Source organism: Trachypithecus francoisi, unplaced genomic scaffold, assembly GCF_009764315.1.
Source record: "Trachypithecus francoisi isolate TF-2019V2 unplaced genomic scaffold, Tfra_2.0 Lachesis_group1, whole genome shotgun sequence".
Taxonomy (NCBI): domain Eukaryota; kingdom Metazoa; phylum Chordata; class Mammalia; order Primates; family Cercopithecidae; genus Trachypithecus; species Trachypithecus francoisi.
In genome coordinates this window covers 152,869,927-152,889,386 of record NW_022681454.1, presented here as the reverse complement: position 1 = coordinate 152,889,386, position 19,460 = coordinate 152,869,927, and the positions used below count along the sequence as shown (strand labels likewise).

Below are 19,460 nucleotides of genomic sequence, written 5' to 3'. Positions count from 1 at the left end.
CTGCGTGCTTCTTATTTATCTCATATTCTACTCTCCTCCCATCCTCTTTTTTTTCCTTTACTCGATCCATGCTGACTTCTTTTACGCTTCTGGAACATGCCAAGCAAACTTCCATCTCAAGGCCTTAGTGTTGACAGTTCTCTCTATCTTAGCTTCTCTTTCCCTGGATATCTGAATATCCATGTGGGTCACTTTCTTCTCCTTCAAATCTTTGCTCAAAAGTCTCCTCATCAGTGAGGACAGTATTAAACAGCTTATTTAAAATAGCAATACCACCCCTCAAACTCATGACTCTCCTTATCTGGATTTATTGTCCTTTAACACATGTACAGGTTGAGCATCTCTAATCCAAACACCCAAAATGCTCCAAAATCTATAACTTATTGAGTATTGACATGACGCCACACCTAGAAAATTTCACACCTGGCCGGGCGCGGTGGCTCAAGCCTGTAATCCCAGCACTTTGGGAGGCCGAGACGGGCGGATCACGAGGTCAGGAGATCGAGACCATCCTTGCTAACACGCTGAAACCCCCGTCTCTACTAAAAAATACAAAAAACTAGCCGGTCTAGGTGGCGGGCGCCTGTAGTCCCAGCTACTCCGGAGGCTGAGGCAGGAGAATGGTGTAAACCCGGGAGGTGAAGCTTGCAGTGAGCTGAGATCCCGCCACTGCACTCCAGCCCGGGTGGCAGAAGGAGACTCCGTCTCAAAAAAAAAAAAAGAACAGAAAAGAAAAAAAAAGAAAACTTCACACCTGACTTCTTGTGGTGGTTCATAGTCAAAACGCATTCAAAACTTTGTTTTATGCATAAAATTATCTAAAATAGTAAAATTACCTTCAGGGTATGTGCATAAGTGTATATGAAACACAAATGAATTTTGTATTTAGACTTGGGTCTCATCGCCAAGAGATTTCATCATGTATATGCAAATATTCCAAAATCTGGAGGAAAAAAATCTGAAATCTGAAACACTTCCAGTCCCAGGTATTGTGAATAAGGGATCCTCAACCTGTAGTAATTTTATTGCGTCTCTCCCCTCACTGAAATACCAGCTCCAGGAGGGTGGGGCTTTTCATCTCTTTAGTCACTTATGCACTTTATGTTTCCTGATGACCTAGAACAATGCCTGACACTTAGGAAGTACTCAATAAATATTTGTTGATGTAAATCAATTGAAATACCAGCCCCATAAGGATGGGGATTTTCGTCTCTTTAGTCACTTATGCACTTACTTGATAAATCCTCATTACCTAGAACAATGCCTGACACTTAGCAGGTACTCAATAAATACTTGATGCGAGCTCATGAAGTGAGTTTAGTTCAAGTGGTTTTTTACAATAGCAATTATCCTACAGTAAGGGTGACTGCCTATATTTAAATTTCCTGACTCAGTAGGTTGTCAATAAACGGGAACTATGATCTAAAAGCAAACCTCAGTTTAAAAAGAAAAGCATGTGCTTGTATGAGTTACAAGAAAGGGCTAAGTGCAAAAGAACTGCTGAGGTTAACATGAACATTGTTCTGTGAACTTATGGTTTAAATAAAATCTTTATCACCACACTTTCCAAGAGCAATATATCTTACCATGAATGTACATAAAAAACTCTCGTGTCTTTCCTCTTAATACCCAGAACATTATTTTTATTTTTACTACCAATTTTGCATCAGAGACTATTGCAACACACTGCACCTAGGTAAAAACTAAAGACATAAATCTGATGTTAGTTCTAAAAATCCACAAGGGTAATGATAAGAATTTCAGAGACATGGAAGCCTTGTTCAGAATAGATTATAACAGGCTCAGTAGAGTCAGGTTCATGAGTGTGTGACCTGTTCAGAAGTGGGTGCTTAGAAGGATCATGGCTTGGGTTAATGCTCTGCTGTTACCGTCTTGAAATCCTTAACAAGTGAACTTCATTTTCAGTTTACACGGGGCCCTGCAAATTATGTACCTGGCTCTATCTTCCTTTTTAAACGGAGAAACAGACTCCAAGAGTTTTGAAACTGCCATAATAGATCCAAAAATTGTGTACGCTTTTCACAACTGTACAATTTTGTTACGTATTTATAAACATCTGCTGAATGGATGACTATGTATTGGCCCTCCTCACTTCAGAACCAGGTCTTGAACTTAGGGATTGTGGCAAGAAGGAACAAGGCACGTTCCGGTGGCTCACAGGGCAGGCCAGGTGGCTCACACTTGTGATCCCAGCACTTTGGGAGGCAAAGGCGGGCAGATCACTAGAGGCCAGGAGTTCGAAACCGGCCGGGGCAATACAGCAAGATCCTATCTCTACTAAAAATACAAAAATAGCCTGGCGTGGTGGCATGTGCCTGTAGTCCCAGCTACTCTGGAGGCTGAGGCAGGAGGATCACTTGAACCTGGGAGGTCGAGGCTGCAGTGAGCCCTGATCTCAACACACACAAAGAATGACTCTCGGGCTTCTTTTTTTTTCTAATGGATGGAGGTAAAACCTCGAAAGCACATGGTCAAGTGCCTGATTCTTCCAAAAAACAAAAACAAAAAACTAGCCTCAATGAAGAGGTCCATAGCCTCCAGCTGACCGGATTTTCAGTCACAGTGCACCGGGGACCTAAAAAAGGGTCAATCTCAGCACCATGCACTCCACCGGGTTCCTTCCGTCCCTCGAGCCCAGGATGGGAGGAGCCGAGGAACCGAAAGAGAAAACAGGCCGCGCACGCCGCGGAGGAGCCGGGCGCCGCAATGGAGCTCCGGGCGCTGCCGTGGCTGCTATGGCTTCTGTGCCGGGGCCGCTGCGATGCAGACTCCCGCGCCCCCTTCACCCCGACCTGGCCGCGGAGCCGCGAGCATGAGGCCGCCGCCTTCCGGGTACCGAACGTGCGCCTCCCCGGGTCTGTCCCTGCTCCCCCACTTCCTGTCACGGGTCTGGGCTGCGGAAGAGGGCCCCCAAGAGGTGACCCTGCTAGTGGGCACCCGTGGCTCTGCAATGCGTCTGGGGCACTGAGTTGCGGGGGCAAAAGCCAGCTTCTCTCTCCCCTCCCCTTGTGCCATGGTGTCGCTCCCCGATGCTTTTGCTCACCAAACGATTTGATTTTCCAGAAAAGATTTGCCGCTATGAATTTTTGGGACGCACCCAAATGAATAAATAGATACGTCCAAAGTGTTCTTGGTGGGAAGAAGCACCCCCTTTTAGCAATCCCCTCGATCGTTGCCACTAGCTTGCAAAGCTCTTATATTTCTCATTTATGAGAACCAGAAACAGGGAGCAGCCTGTTGGTGGAAGGAACCTGTCGTTTTTTTCTTCCCGAGGAGGGCGCTAGTGATCAGAAGTTAGAGACAAAGAGCCTGCCTTTAGGCAGGTTAAAGAATCCTGATGGTTAATGATTCTCCTTAAACTAACGCACCACCTTAAAAGTTTCTTCCTGCCTTGTTGGAGACTGAGTTGGAGAAAAGAGAAACATTTAATTTCCTTTTCTTATTATTATGAAAAACCTTTTATAGTAAATGCTTAGATTTGAGTCTAGCGTGAAAACTCTGGAAGGGACCAGTTAGCTGAGCACAAATAACGATTTTCCTGAAAGCAAGGAGACTGCAAGAGATGCCGCTTTCGTGCTTGCCTCACTGTGTTCTAGATATCTGATACTATTTAACACATTTTTAAATTCTTGAAAGATGCCATTATCATGATTTAATTTATTAGAAAAGAACATTCATTCTGAATCAAACGTAAGTCTGAGTTCAGTAATATTGCTCAAGGGAGTGTATCTTTTTTCCTGGTATTTGTTGGAATTTCTCACAGGATTTCATAGGTAAGCTCTTTTCCCCCCTCTCTCCTGGAAAGCCCCAATGTTTAGGAAGGCTAGCTTTCCCTGATTCTGTCCACTCTTAAGTTTTGTCCAAACCGAGATGTGTACCGTTATCTCCACTTTATTATTCTTGAGTTCAGTTCTGGTTTTCAAAACCAGAAGTCCTCTTACTCTTTCAAGAACAAAATTCTGGCCTGTATTCTACCCTTATTCTGAAATTAGGTCCATTTCCTGGTAAATCAAACCCATTAGGGGAAAAGTCAGTCTCACCTTTACTGATAACATATTCATTGGCTAAATAAATGAACACACTGTCAGGCTCCTAAAAATTGATATTTCAGGACAAAGCTCAAAGGGCTAGACTTATAAATATATTTTAACGGTTATTTAGATTTTAGATAATTTATAAATATATATGTATATAATTTATGTAGTGACTCATACTGGTCCTGTGAAGAGGCTATACCCAGATGAACGTCTAGAAAATGTAACTTTTCTCAGGAGAAATACAAAGATCCAGGCTGAAAGAAGGAAAGTTGGAAGTGGAGGAGGACGGAATTATGAAGACTCTTAGTACATTTTAAAAACCTTGGTTTAAGAAATACCGAAAAAGTTTTCAAAGCAATTGCTGCCTGTAGGAATTTTCTTCATGAGAGGGATATGCAGAAAGGAGAACAGTGAGGCTTCAAAGCACAGTTGCTGGAAACTGAACATCTCTTGGTGCCTAGTTGGACTTTATTCAAGAATACTTTAAAACCGATTTTCTACCTTAGCGGTCCCCAATCTTTTTGGCACTAGAGACCGATTTCACAGAAGACAGTATTTCCATGGACGGTGGAGATGGAGGAGGGAAGTGGGGGGATGGATGGTTTGGGGATGAAACTCTTTCATCTCAGATCATCAGACATTAGTTAGATTAGTTAGCTGGGGATTGCTGTTTGGACTTGGGATAGAGAGCTGGACACAGGGAAAGGTCCTGTGAAATGTACACAAAAAATGAATATCGTTATGTTTAAACATTGTATTATCCATTTTCCTGTAAATAGAAAGAAAAATATAAACACTTATACACTAGAGAAATAGATTCTCCCAAGTAGTTCACAGAAGAATATATTTTTAATTCAATCTTTTTGTGTACATGCTCACACAAATACTGACTACACAGTTCTTATCATACATAGTAAATATATATCTGCATTATGTTTATACAGACTGCCTCTGTGGTAACTATGAAGCTTCTTGTTGAAATCAAGTGAATTCATTGGTGAATTGATGACTCAGGGATTTGCAGCTGAAGATCTGGTTCAAGAAAGTCCTTGATTAATTAGTAATGTCTTTCATGATCATGGGTTTAGAGAATGGTGAAGGTTTTTAATTTGTTTTAATCTTAGCCTTAGATAGTTTTGTAAGTTTCCTGCGAATGCACCTTACGTGAAAGTTAGCTTAGTCCATGACTTTCCTACAGAATATTATATTCTGTTCAGTGAAACCTAGACTCCTCTATGGTTTATTATGGGATGCCTCACAAGATACCTTACTTTGGATGGCACCCCTTGTCCCTGCGCTTTCACTACTTTAGAAACTTCTAGTGCTCAGGAAGCTCTTAATTATTGGATTCAGCCTACTTTCCTTTGTGCCAAAACCTAGGTATGCCCTCATATTTACCGATACTCATTATTTTACCACAGATCATTTGGTATTCTTATCCTTTGGGAGGCAAAGACCCAATATTGGATCCAATAAAAGTTGTTTGATACTGTCAGTTTAGAATAATATCTATGCCAAAGCACATGTGATTTTACATAAAATTTCAGAAGCTTCACCTTAAGACCAGTTGCCATAATGACACAGGTTATATTATTATGAGATTATACATTTAGGAATGTTTATTTATGTATAAATAGATGGCCATAGCATCTTTATAACAAGTGATCCTAACTAATGAGCCACTTATATGTGCTTGCCATAATCAGCTCCTTGAAATCTGGAATTAGGTCCTCCAAATAGGCTTTATTCAAGAAAACTTTAAAACCTATTTTCTACCTCAGTGGTCCCCAAACTTTTTGGCACCAGGGATTGGTTTCATGGAACAGTTTTTCCATGGACTGGGGTGTGGGGGTGGGGTGAGAAGGATGCGGATGATTTCAGGATGAAGCTGTTCCACCCCAGATCATCAAGCATAGATTCACATAAGGATGGAGCAAGCTAGGTCCCTCATATGCACCGTTCCCAGTAGGGTTTGTGCTCCTATGATAATCTAATGCTGCTGCTGATCTGACAGAAGGTGGAGCTCAGGTGTAAATGCTCGCTCGCAGGACCCTCACCACCTGCTATGCAGCCCGGTCCTTAATAGACCACAGACCAGTACTGGTCCATGGCCAAGGGGTTTGAGACCCACGTTCTACCTTATATAAAGATAAAAACATGAATTTGATGTTAGATAATGTTGTTCTGCAGACTTTTTCTGATGATTCTCACTTAAAGTATACATTGGCTAAATGGAAACATAAACATAAAATCATAGATTATAATTGATTCATTCATTCATTCATTCATCTTCCCATACATTCATCCAATACTTTATTTAATTTCTATTGTGTCTAAAGAACTGGTCTGGGTTTTCTGAGGGATACAGTGGAGAATAAGACGTGTGCTATGCTCTAAGAAATGTACACAAAAAATGAATATCGTTATGTTTAAACATTGTATTCTCCATTTTCCTGTAAATAAAAAGAAGAATATAAACACTTATACACTAGAGAAATAGATTCTCCCAAGTAGTTCACAAAAGAATGTATTTTTAATTCAATCTTTTTGTGTACATGCTCACACAAATACTGACTACACAGTTCTTATCATACATAGTAAATATATATCTGCATTATGTTTATACAGACTTTAGTACACTGTATAGGAAATACTTTGTCTAAGAAACTTTTCAAAAGTGATTTATAAAAATGTATCCTTTAAAAAGCTTTTATTGTTCTAATCCGGGGCTTCTCAACAGTGGCACTATTGACATTTGAGAATGGATAGTGATTTGGTGTGGGGGGCCTTCCTCTTCATTGTAGGGTGAGTAGCAGCATGCATGGGCTCTATGCACCAGATGCCACTGGCATCCCACCAGTATAACAATCCCCAGTATGACAAATGAGGGACAAAATTATCCTCAGTTAAGAATCACTGATCTAAAGTTTACAACTCCTAAGTCTTCCAAGAAATTCTCAGCAATGCTTTAATATTGTATACAAATATTTTACCTTTTTTGCTCATCCTCAGATTTACTGCAATTTCCAGAAACTACTCCCAAGGAGAACATTTTAAATCTATGTGTACAATTTATGATTTATGCTATGAAACTTCAAAATCTGCAAATGAAAGTTGTTAAAAGTCTGAGTAATGGAATGCAAGACAAACAATGAGTTTAAAGTGCCAAAGATAAAGTGATCTTCCGAAGTACCTTAGGCATCTCTGATAATTTCAATATAAAACTTATCCCATGAATACATGGGATTCACTGTAAGGGAATACACACATCATTGCGTATGTTGATAAGGGCAAATAAATCATCATGATTAGTGGAAGGAAACCTAGATATCAATGGGGAAAAAATAATAGATGTTCACTGCCTTTGCAGCTGATAAAACAGACATGAAGTCCCTTAAAGTTTATGTCCCTTTGGTGGATTTCTTACAGGCCAAATAACTATACCCCTCCACCAAATACTAGTTGTGTGACCTTAGACAAATCATGTATCTGTTTGTCAGATATTTTCATATGTGAAGAGCAGGTAATGTTAGCAATTACCTTTATACAGGGCTAAGTTAATTCATATAAAACACTTGGAATGAATACTTGCATTCAATTTAACAATCCCTTCAAACCTTTGTATTTAGTGCATTCAGTGGCTGAGAACTTTCTTTGTAGAGAAATGAAAACAGTTTGCTTGTAAAGGATTCGCTTAGTCCTTTAGAAACAGTTGAGTACATGCAGGAAGAAAATACACGATTCCATTTATTCTTACTTAGTGGCAGTCTGTGAAATGACACTCATAAGGCAACACAAAAATTAAGAGAAGTACAGGGGAATTCCCTGACAACGATATGTACGTTTGTTTCATCTGGCATTTGCAAACTTGAGTGGCAATATATTGTTTTACTCGTAGATGTCACAAATGATCTAGTAAGATAAACTTGCATTAGTTCTCCAACTAAATAGAATATATGGCTCAACTACTGCCTCCCCTCGCAGACACATGTGTAGAACGAACACGTATAGCATTGCCTACACTCAAGAGTCTAAAATACATTCCTAGAATTAGATTTTCTTAATTAAGCAATTTGTGTAATTTTAAGTATCTCCAAAGGGTGTACCAGCCTGTACCTCATGTGCATGCGTGTGTGTGTGTGTGTGTGGTATATTCCTTTCTGGTTCTGCTAATATGATGTACCATACCGACGATTGATTTTGAAATTTTAAACCAACCTAGCATTTCTGAATAAACTTCACTTGGTCACAATGTATAGTCCTTTACATATATTGCTAGATTTGGTTTGCTATGAAGGATTTTGCATCTACAGCATATTTATGAGGGATACTGGTATGTAGTTCTATTTTGTAGTTTTGTATGTAGTTTTATTTAGATGTATTTTTCTGTTCGAATCGGGGTAACGCTGATCTTATTTAAGTTGCAGCTTGTTCCCTTCTTCTTGACTTTCTCAAAGGATAATATTGGTATTACTTCTTTCTTCATTGTATAAAGTTCACCAAAAAGCCATCTGGGCCTGAAGTTTTCTTTGTGAGTGTTTTCACTTACAAATTTAATGCCTTTAGCTGCTCAAATTTTCTGTTTCTCCTTTCATCTTTGGCAATCTGTGCCTTTCAAAAAGTTTGTCCATCTTGTACAGTTTGCCAAGTTATTGTCATAAAGTCGTCAAAATATTATTCTTCTAATGCCTGAAGCATCTGTAATCATGGCTCTTCTTTCATTCCTATATTAGTAAATTTGTTATTCATGTCTTCTCATTCTTTTTTTTTTTTGAGTTGGAGACTTGCTCTGTCATCTAGGCTGGAGTGCAGTGGTATGATCTCAGCTCACTGCAACCTCTGCCTCCTGGGTTCAAATGATTGTCCTGCCTCAGCCCCCTGAGTAGCTGGGATTACAGGCATGCACCACCACACCCGGCTAATTTTTGTATTTTTAGTAGAGACAGGATTTCACCATGTTGGCAAGGCTGGTCTCGAACTCCTGAGCTCAAGTAATCCACCCACCTTGGCCTCCCAAAGTGCTGGGATTACAGGCGTGAGCCACCATGCCCAGCCTTTTTTTTTTTCTTTCTTTTTTTAAAATCAATCACAGGAGTATTTCCTGTGAACGAATGGGGAGAGGTCCAGGTAGAGCTATCTGATTGCAATGTAATTCTGACCATGAGTGAAGGAAAAAGGGAAGGAAGGTTGGGGAAGAGTTCCATGCTGTCTCACAGTCCAAGGAAAGTTTGGCTTAGCAAGGTCATCAAGGAGTCATTAATCAAAAACCAGCTTTCAGGGGAGTCCCATTAGTCCCCCAAATAGCAAGCCTTAGCATTCAGTCATGAGCTAGGTGCAGCCTATAAGAATTGTGGATTCCCTTGGTATGATCATGGAGATTCAACTAGCAACAACTAAACTCCCTATAGAAAGAAGGCTTAGAGGCACATTCTCATGGCTGCCACTTTCTCTCCTGTGCATTCTTAACATCCTACATTCTCAGTGTCTTCCTGACTACTCCAGCTCACAAAGATGGCCAGGTGGTACTTACTGATTGAATGAATCCTCTGCATTCCTTAGCAGTTAATAATTTCTGGCTTATATTTGTCATTTGCCATATACAGAATTACCTTGTATTCTAGTTCCATTTTTACGTTTATATATCCAGGTTATATTGAAAGCCTTGCTTCATCAAGATTATTTTTAAGTACCTCAAAAACTTTATTAATTTGTTGATTAGCAATCTTCCTAGGTATGCACAAAAGGAAAAAAAATAAGATTATGACAAGTTCCAGAAATAATTTATTTAAAAATAAACAGCTTAAAATTATTAAGGGCATGATATGGAAAATGTGACTTATCTACTTATTCACCAACAAACACTTATCAAGGATTCATTGAGTGCCAGGCGTGTGCTATGTGAGGGTATCACCGTAAGGAATAACACATATAAGGAGTCATCATTTTGCTTATAGGTTTTTGAGACAGACATACAATAAAGACATAAGTACACAGACAAATATGTAGAAGCACTAGGGTTGAAAAGGTACCACATTGATAGCCCCCTGAAATTTTATTTATTCTACGTAATTGGTTGGTATTACGAAACTGAAGCATGTTTATATAAAAGATAAGCTTAAGATAAATTATCACAAAATTCAAAGTTCAGAAATCAGTAACTAATGGTCACATTTCCCCTCCAGATAGAGAAACCAGGCTGTCTTCTTCAAATATGTCCAGAATTGCATCTGTCGCAGAGCCTTTGTACCCTACATGAGATAGAGACATCTATAAAGCTTTAATAGAACCAGATTGATTTATTAATTTATTTACTCAGCCTGTTTTTCATGCTTCATTACTTAGTTCTGGGAAACACAAAGGTGAAGAGGACATATTCCATATTCATAATTGTTTAACCACATGAGTGAATGTCTGTACGTGACAGTTTGCTTCTAGTATCTAGTGTTTATTTGCAGTCTATTTCTTTTTTCCCACGATGTCAATACTTTAATAGCTGTATATGGAATGCTTGCAACAAGCCTGGTGATGGGGAATTATAAATGAATAAAATACACTTTTCTCAGCCTCAAAAAATGCCTGAAATTAGATAATAATTCTAATAGAAAATGTTTATGAATTTCCTATGGATATCTCATACAACTTTACATTGTAGTCTGAAGGAAATCAACCTTTAACTTTATAATGGAAAAATATCTCCAAGTTAGTTATACACAGTTTACTTTGAAAAACTGACATAGTAGATATGAAATAGTTTTTGTTTTTCTTCTAGGAAAGCCTTAATAGACATCGATACTTGAATTCTTTATTTCCCGGTGAAAACTCCACCGCCTTGTATGGAATAAATCAGTTTTCCTATTTGTTTCCTGAAGAGTTTAAAGGTATGGTCCGATGGTGCTATTTGAGTGATTCCCTGATTTTAATTTGCTTGCTTAACTTTTGATAAATATTAATTGTAAATCTAATAAATTGAGTAATAGTTAACTTTTATTAACTATTTACCTACTAAGTGTCAGGCAAGTACCATGTGCTCACATAAGAAAATAAATTCATGGCCACTGTCTTCTAATTACTGCTTAAGAAATGAATATTATAATTATGCACATTTCCATGTGGCTCTAAAGGGTAATTGTCTAATCACTTCTGCAGTTTTCTAGTGCTATTTCTGTTCAGGGCACACATGGTTCCATGGGTTATGATAGAACAAATGATGTCAATTATACTTACTTTTATTATTGACCTGGTTTTATCAGACAAGTCATTTCATGTGTCAACTCCAGCCTTATTGTAGGAATTCTCTTTTATAGTTTTTAATGAGTGCATTTTATGTTATAGAAAAGCACAAAGGAAAAATCTAAAATAGCAGGTCTACTAGAACGCTACTGTTTCTTCTTTAAAAGTTCCTCCCAAAGAATCCCAAAGATATAATAGAATATAATATTGGTTGTCTTTTAATATAATATTGGTTGTCTCTCTGTAATATAATGTAATATTGGTTGTCTTTATATATAACAAATATATATTACATATAATATGATGCATTGTAATATAATATTGGTTGTCTTCTCATTTTATGTTTCTACTCAGCCATTTATTTAAGAAACAAACCTTCCAAGTTTCCCAGATACTCAGCAGAAGTACATATGTCCATCCCCAATGTGTCTTGGCCGTTAAGATTTGACTGGAGGGACAAGCATGTTGTGACACAAGTGAGAAACCAGCAGACAGTAAGTTTAAATCCCTCTTCTTTTCTAATCATCTAAGCATTGAAAAGCAGCTTTGATGTCAAATTTAATCAAACTTTTAATGGAACCCATCATTTCTCCAGGAAAATCACATCTAAGTCATGCAAAATGACAATGAAAGGAGAATCTTTAGAGGAATGAGAGGCAAATGTTAAAGCCCTGACTTTTATTCCTGAAGCTATGTCCTCTTACTGTCATTGCCACCAACACAGTAACTCAGGGATACTTCCCAGTAGCTGTATCACAGATACCAAGCTTTCTGTACAATAGCAGATGGAAGACTGGAGAAGGTAAACATGAGCATTAAAGGCTTAAGTGGTTCAAGAAAAAAAAGTGAAAAAGTAAAATGAAAATGGATAAATTTGGCCGGGCGCGGTGGCTCAAGCCTGTAATCCCAGCACTTTGGGAGGCCGAGACGGGCGGATCACGAGGTCAGGAGATCGAGACCATCCTGGCTAATACGGTGAAACCCCGTCTCTACTAAAAATACAAAAACTAGCCGGGCGAGGTGGCGGGCGCCTGTAGTCCCAGCTACTTGGGAGGCTGAGGCAGGAGAATGGCGGAAACCCAGGAGGCGGAGCTTGCAGTGAGCTGAGATCTGGCCACTGCACTCCAGTCCGGGCGACAGAGCGAGACTCCGCCTCAAAAAAAAAAAAAAAAAAAAGAAAATGGATAAATTTACCAACAGAGTGGCTAAATCTCCTGGGTTCTCAAGACTCATCTTGCAAGCTCTATCAGAAAACCTGCCCCCATCTTCACAGGATCATATGCCTTTGAATCTGTGGGTCTTAAAAGTATAGTCAGTAGTCAGTTCAGCCATAACGTGACACATACAGTCCAGAAAATCACCACCTATGCAGAATTGAGCAGTAACATGACAGGGATTATGGGAGAAATGAGGTTAGGTCATGCTACCTAGGAACTTAATCAATGACCTATTTTTTAAAAGACAGAAAGCTAATAGACACAGTAGCACAGTTTAAACATGCTTACTGATTAAGAAATACTTAACTACTGCAATGAATATAGCAATTTACCTTGAAAAAAGACTCAAAGTTTGCTGAGGACATGGGAGTTGGAAGGGCTGCAGCTTGTGAGTTATTCTGAAGTGGTGGAAGGAGGTGCCTTTGAAATAGGAAGGAAAGTGGTAAGAGCAGATGTGGGTGGCAATGACCTATAATGCGTGTAGTGAACCCACCTAGTTGGCAGATGTTTGAGGGGTGTGTGCATGCTTTGCTGACATCCCCTACCTGTCTGCACCCCTCACTATTGGCATAGGGAATACCTGCCAACTAGGGAAGGTCAAACCCATAACGAGAGGTGGATAGTCTCAATTTGTCTGCAGTGGAAACCTCAACAGATCATTCCGCCTTCCCTTATATGGAAAGTGTTTCGGTCCCAGCAGTTTCTCAGTCAATGTCTAGTTGGAGTGATTTTTGCTTCTCAGATCCTATCTTCATTTTTGTGCATTAAGTTTTACCACCAAATCATTTGCTTTATTACTGGATTTGTAATAACATGTGCATTAGACATAAATAGAATCCTTTCAAAAATCGTCCACAGTGTATTAAAGAGGGAACTTTTAATTAGGGATCTTTAAAGGAATATTCGAGAGATTCTTTTTTTTTTTTTTTAAGCAGGAGCTGCCCTTGTGGCTTGGCTAAAACTGGCTATAGGGGTGGTGTCAGCAGCTTGTATTCACCTTTTTTCTTCTTCTTTTTTCTTTTTTTGAGATGGAGTCTTGCTCTGTCACCCAGGCTGGAGCGCAGTGGTGTGATCTCAGCTCACTGCAACCTCCACCTCCCAGGTTCAAGCGATTGTCCTGCCTCAGCCTCCTGAGTAGCTGGGATTACAGGTGCGCACCACCATGCCCGGCTAATTTTTTGTATTTTTAGTAGAAACGGGGTTTCACCATGTTGGTCAGGCTGATCTTGAACTCCTGACCTCATGATCTGCCTGCCTTGGCCTCCCAAAGTGCTGGGATTACAGGCGTGAGCCACCCTGTGTTCACCTTTGTTGAAGTTTGGAGACCCTGCTGTATAGTGAGTGTTTTTACTATGCCATAGGCACGAGAGATATAACCTTTAAAAGAGCACTTAAAGCCATAAAGTTGCTCAAAATTTAACTCTGCAAAGATATCCAGTTGTCATTCCTTTTAACTCTGCCACACGTGGTCCTCTGGTTATGTCAGTTTCATCCAATCTCAAATCCTACTCTCCTCTGCCTTCTCTGTGGATCCTTCTTCCTTTTACGGGATCCTATGATCCCTAATTTCATTCCCTCTGTCTCCTCTCTTTCTTTCAGGACTAGTTCTTTTATTCTTTTGTTCTAGTTTGTTAAGTGAAAGCAAGTTAATAGATCCACTATCAGCATGATTGGCAGCTAATACTGGAGTAACGACTAATATGGGTTTATATCCTTAGGACATTTCATGTGCATCCACTATAAGCATACTTAATAGAGTATCTTTATAGCCTAAAAAGTAATTCATTAATATTTATTAATTCTCTTATATCCATCAACTATAATGAGCACAACATACATCTTTCCCCTCCTCACCCTTAGGATGGAAGTGGTATATGACCATGGAAGCAGAGTGTCCTGAAAAAAGCAAGGGGGATGGAAAGATGGAGTGGGAGTCAGCACACGCTCTCCAGCAGAAAAGCCACCTACAAAGAGAAGTCACATGTTCAGTGAACTGAATAGTCTTTTAGAAGATCATCAGTTAGCCCAAGTATTTCCTCAGTCTCTAAAAATTCACCCTTACCTTGCATTGCCAAATTTAGAATAGTAATAATGCTGACAACATGAACTAATACTTAAATGATGCTCAGAAGAGACTTTTGGTTTTCTCTTTTTTTCAATTTAAAAATCTAGAGGATAGGCATATATATTACTTGATTTGATAACTTGTTATATTTAGAGATGTTGGTAAGTTGATTTAAACCCTATAAATACTACCCCTTTTTCTATTTTTAAACAGTGTGGAGGATGCTGGGCCTTCAGCGTGGTGGGGGCAGTGGAATCTGCATATGCAATAAAAGGGAAGCCCCTGGAAGACCTAAGTGTCCAGCAGGTCATTGACTGTTCGTATACTAATTATGGCTGCAATGGAGGCTCTACTCTCAATGCTTTGAACTGGTTAAACAAGGTGACTAGTCTCTCAGCCTTTTAAACTATTTCCTTTTTTGCTTGTTTACTGTGTGTTCAAAATTCAGACAGTTTGTTCGCATATATTAAATAATGTTTCCATGCTCAGAAATGTAGATGATCAAAGTTTGAAGTAATTAATCAGAATATTTAAAAAGAATCATTTCTAGGCAAAGCAATTGTCAAGAAATAAAAAGGGGAAAAATCTGAAGTCTGTCTTCAGAGCAATATTTATATTTATTTCTTGACATTTCTTAGTATATACATGCTTTTTTGCAAATCTGAATATCTCATAATTCCCCAGAAAGTTGAGAATATATGATTTTTTTTATTTTCATGGAATTTCTGAATATTAAGGTTAAAAGAGAATTAGAGACTAATCTTTTACCTCTTTTTTTTTTTTTTTTTTTTTTTTTTGAGACAGCGTCTCACTCTGTCACTCAGGCTGGAGTACACTGGCACAGTCTTGGCTCATTGCAATCTCCGCTTCCAGGGTTCAAGCAATTCTGCTGCCTCAGCCTCCTGAGTAGCTGGGACTACAGGTGCCCATGACCACCCTCGGCTAATTTTTTTGGTGTTTTTGTTTTGTTTTGTTTTGTTTTGTTTTTTTAGTAGAGATGTGATTTCATCATATTAGCCAGGCTGATCTCGAACTCCTGGCCTTCTGATCCACCCGCCTCAGCCTCCCAAAGTACTGGGATTACAGGCATGAGCCACCGTGCCCAGCCTGTATCTCTTTTTATAGATGAAGAAATGAAGCCTGAGAGGTGAGATCATGTTGCCAAGTCAGTAGCTGAGACGGAGTTGTACCTTCATTCCCTGGCCTCTCACAGTAGGGTTTGCTCAGTATACCCCAGTGTCCCTCAATGTTCTTAGGACTTGCCCTCACAGTGTCCCAGATCCGATATCAACTGCATGAAATTTGCCAATAAGGGTGCTATTGGGTTCTGTAAAACATCATCAAGCCAGAGTTCCCCAAACCTGAATTCTCTTCCATTATCCATTGGTTGCATTTTTAATCATGTATTCCAGGAGCTGCTTTGTACACACTGTATACAGCAAAGAATTATAAGTCTCCTCCCTTTCATTAGCCTAGCATTCAAAAAGGGAGGATTTTGTACAGATAACTATGAAGTATTTGACACATGCTATATGAATGGCATAAAAGTGAAGATAGAAAGAATGCTTGGCTTACCCATTGCCTGTGTATAAACCACCGAATGGAGTCTGAAGGACTTGGCAGAACCAGAAGCACTGGGAGGAAAGTGAGTTGTCCTATAGCACCGTCAGGAGAAAGATGACAAGACTGTTATTAGATCCATGGAGGATCTACAAAAGGATGCTGTAAGATACAGAGAAGTAAGGGAGAAGGAAAGATATTGACTCCAAATGTCTAGGCTATCCAGAACAAGCATCTTGTTCTGGAGAGATTTAATTTATAATATTAAAAGCCCAAAGTATAGGCTGGGCACAATGCCTCATGCCTATAATCCCAGTATTTCGGGAGGCCAAAGCAGGTGAATTTTTTGAGTCCAGGAGTTTAAGACCAACCTGGGCAACAGAGTGAGACCTGGTCTTTACAAAAAATACAAAAAATTAGCCTGGTGTGGTGGCTCATACCTGTAGTCACAGCTACTGGGGAGATGGAGGTGGGATGATCACTGGAGCCCAGGAGGTGGAGGCTGCAGTGAGACAAGATCGAGCCACTGCTCTCCAGCCTGAGCAACAGAACAAGACTCTGTCTCAAGAAAGAAAAGCAGGCCAGGCGCGGTGGCTCACTCCTGTAATCCCAGCACTTTGGGAGGCCGAGGTCAGGAGGTCAGGAGATCGAGACCATCCTGGCTGACACAGTGAAACCCCGTCTCTACTGAAAAAAAAAAAAAAATACAAAGAATTAGCCGGGCGTGGTGGCGGCCGCCTGTAGTCCCAGCTACTCGGGAGGCTGAGGCAGGAGAATGGCATGAACCTGGGAGGCGGAGCTTGTAGTGAGCCGAGATGGTGCCACTGCACTCCAGCCCGGGCGACATAGCGATACTCCATCTCAAAAAAAAAAAAAAATTAAAAAAAAAATTAAGAAAGAAAAGCAAAAGAATGCAAAGTAGATGCACGTAATGGAGGTGTGTGAAATTGAACCTGTTTTGACACAGTGAAGTAAGTTCTATTTGATTTATAAAACAATTGACAGTAAACATTTTCAGTGATTGTTTTCTTTTAGATGCAAGTAAAACTGGTGAAAGATTCAGAATATCCTTTTAAAGCACAAAATGGTCTGTGCCATTATTTTTCTGGTTCACATTCTGGATTTTCAATCAAAGGTTATTCTGCATATGACTTCAGGTAAAAGTCTTACTGTATTATGTTTTTCTTTATATATTTTAAATTTATGATCTATTGACTATTTAGTTAATAATTTGATTGAAGGCATCACTGCATACTCTTAATCGTTGTAAAACCTACTTTTTACTAGAAACAGTAGCAATTACAATGAAATGTTGTAAATGTTGTTTCTTAATTATAATCTACTTAATTTTCCAAGTGTCATTGCAATAGAAATGAAAAATTTAAATTCTGTTTAAGGTATAATTTATATGTATATTTATTTGTTATATTTTATATTTTATTATACTTATAAATTATTAGTGCATCATTTATATTTATATTTACCACCTTCATCTTACCAAATTTAGGTGTTATAATACCATTAACATATTTCAATCTTAATGGTGAGTCCATCCAGAATTGCTTTGTGCAGCTAATGTCACACAGGCTACATATCAGGAAGCATATTTTGAATACCATTTATGTTCTTTGCATTTTTCAAGACATCAGCCATTTGAAAAATGTAACACAAAATTTCAGATTAGAAACAAGAAGGAAGCATATATTACTGAAGATAAATTATGTAGCATACACTATAAGCATGATGGGAATGTAGGGATAGATAAAGACAGGCTGAGGGAAAGGACTTGTGTTGGGATTGGAGGGCAAGATAACTTTGGATAGTTTTGGGGGAAACAATCATTAAAAATGCTTTAAAAACACATGAAAAACACAGAGCTCGCTGGAGACTCATCATGACCATTTGACAGAGTTCATGGGTGAAAAGGACAAAGGGAGACCCAACCAACTCCCGGCTTCATTAAGAAAATATATGATGGGAACTTTGCAGTCTTTTGAAACAGAGAAAACAGAGGAACTAAATTAAATTTGGATAAGGTAACAGAATGCCCTGTGACTTAGTGGTCCTGAATATAAAGGATCCCTTGATCCAGATGGTATCTACCCAGGGGATCTGAAAGAAATCAGGGGTGAAATTGCATCCTTGAACAAAATGTACCCATTTAAATGAGCGTAAGTGTGCCAGAGAACTGGCAGGTTGTCAACACAGCTCTGGTCTGCAACAAGGGTCCTCAGGGTGACCCTAGGAACCACGTACCAGCCAGCCTTAATTCCACAGCTGGCAGGCTACGTAGGACTTATAATGAAATGTTCAGGGTCACTGAGTACCTTGGTCAACATCTCCTTTGGGGGTAAAGGTCATGTGCTTTCTAAAATGAGAAAGTGTGCCCTATAAACTGTGACTTCCTTGAGAGTGTAAGGGAAGGATGTGTACAAGAAAAAACTAGATTTACAAAATATCATTAAAAGGGATTAAGGGAACCCCTTGTTGTGGTAGGAAATTGAAAAAAAAATTAAGAAGCAGCAAAAGAATAATAGGCATTCGACTGAATTAAGGGAAAGAGAGAATGCAGGAGTTATTGGCATTGGGCCTTTCATTAGGAAGTGGTCCCGATCAAAATCTCTTGTTTATATTGAAGATTAAACTCTAACAGTACAATGCTAAGCTGATAGCATTTGACTGCAGGAAGATCTTTCTTTGATTTATGTATTCATTCAGATATTTACTGACGTTTTTTTAAGTTCTGGGAATTTGGCAAAGAAAAAAACAGACAAAAACCTTGCCCTCATTAGTAATTGAGACAGACAGTCAATGAAAAATAAAAATGCATATGGCATGTTAACTGTAATAATTTCCAAAGAGAACAAAAGAAAACAGTGGGAGGAAGAGGAAAGATCTGGTAGTAGGGGGAGTGTACAATTTGAGAAAGGGTTGCCTAGCAGGTCTCACTCACTGAAAAGGTTATGTTCAAGTGAAGATGTGGAGAAGTGTGTGGACTTAACCACGCAGATATCTGGGGGAAAATTGTTCCAAGCAGAGAGACTGTAAATGCAAAGATCGTGAAGCAGAAACATGTCTCGCATGTTAGAACAATGATGAAGCCACTGTGGCTGCAGTGTGGAGAAAAAAGACAAGACTAGTAGGAGATGAGGTCATACTGTTCCTGTATTAGTCTGTTTTCACACTGCTGATAAAGACATACCCACGACTGAGAAGAAAAAGAGGTTTAATTGGACTTACAGTTCCACATGGCTGAGGAGCCCTCAGAATCATGGCGGGAGGCAAAAGGCACTTCTTACGTAGTGGCAGCAAGAGAAAATGAGGAAGAAG

The 19,460-nt window shown here is 39.2% G+C and overlaps 1 protein-coding gene across 1 annotated transcript in view; it reads left to right on the top strand.

The window, feature by feature from the left end:
• The first annotated feature begins 2,654 nt into the window (after positions 1-2,654).
• CTSO (cathepsin O) overlaps positions 2,655-19,460 on the top strand; it is a 28,332-nt gene continuing 11,526 nt past the window's right edge. The window contains exons 1-5 of the mRNA XM_033215577.1: positions 2,655-2,853; positions 10,828-10,936; positions 11,643-11,782; positions 14,784-14,951; positions 17,166-17,287. Coding sequence (XP_033071468.1) covers positions 2,728-2,853; positions 10,828-10,936; positions 11,643-11,782; positions 14,784-14,951; positions 17,166-17,287 — 665 coding nt within the window. The 5' untranslated portion in view covers positions 2,655-2,727. The remainder of the gene's footprint in view (positions 2,854-10,827; positions 10,937-11,642; positions 11,783-14,783; positions 14,952-17,165; positions 17,288-19,460) is intronic.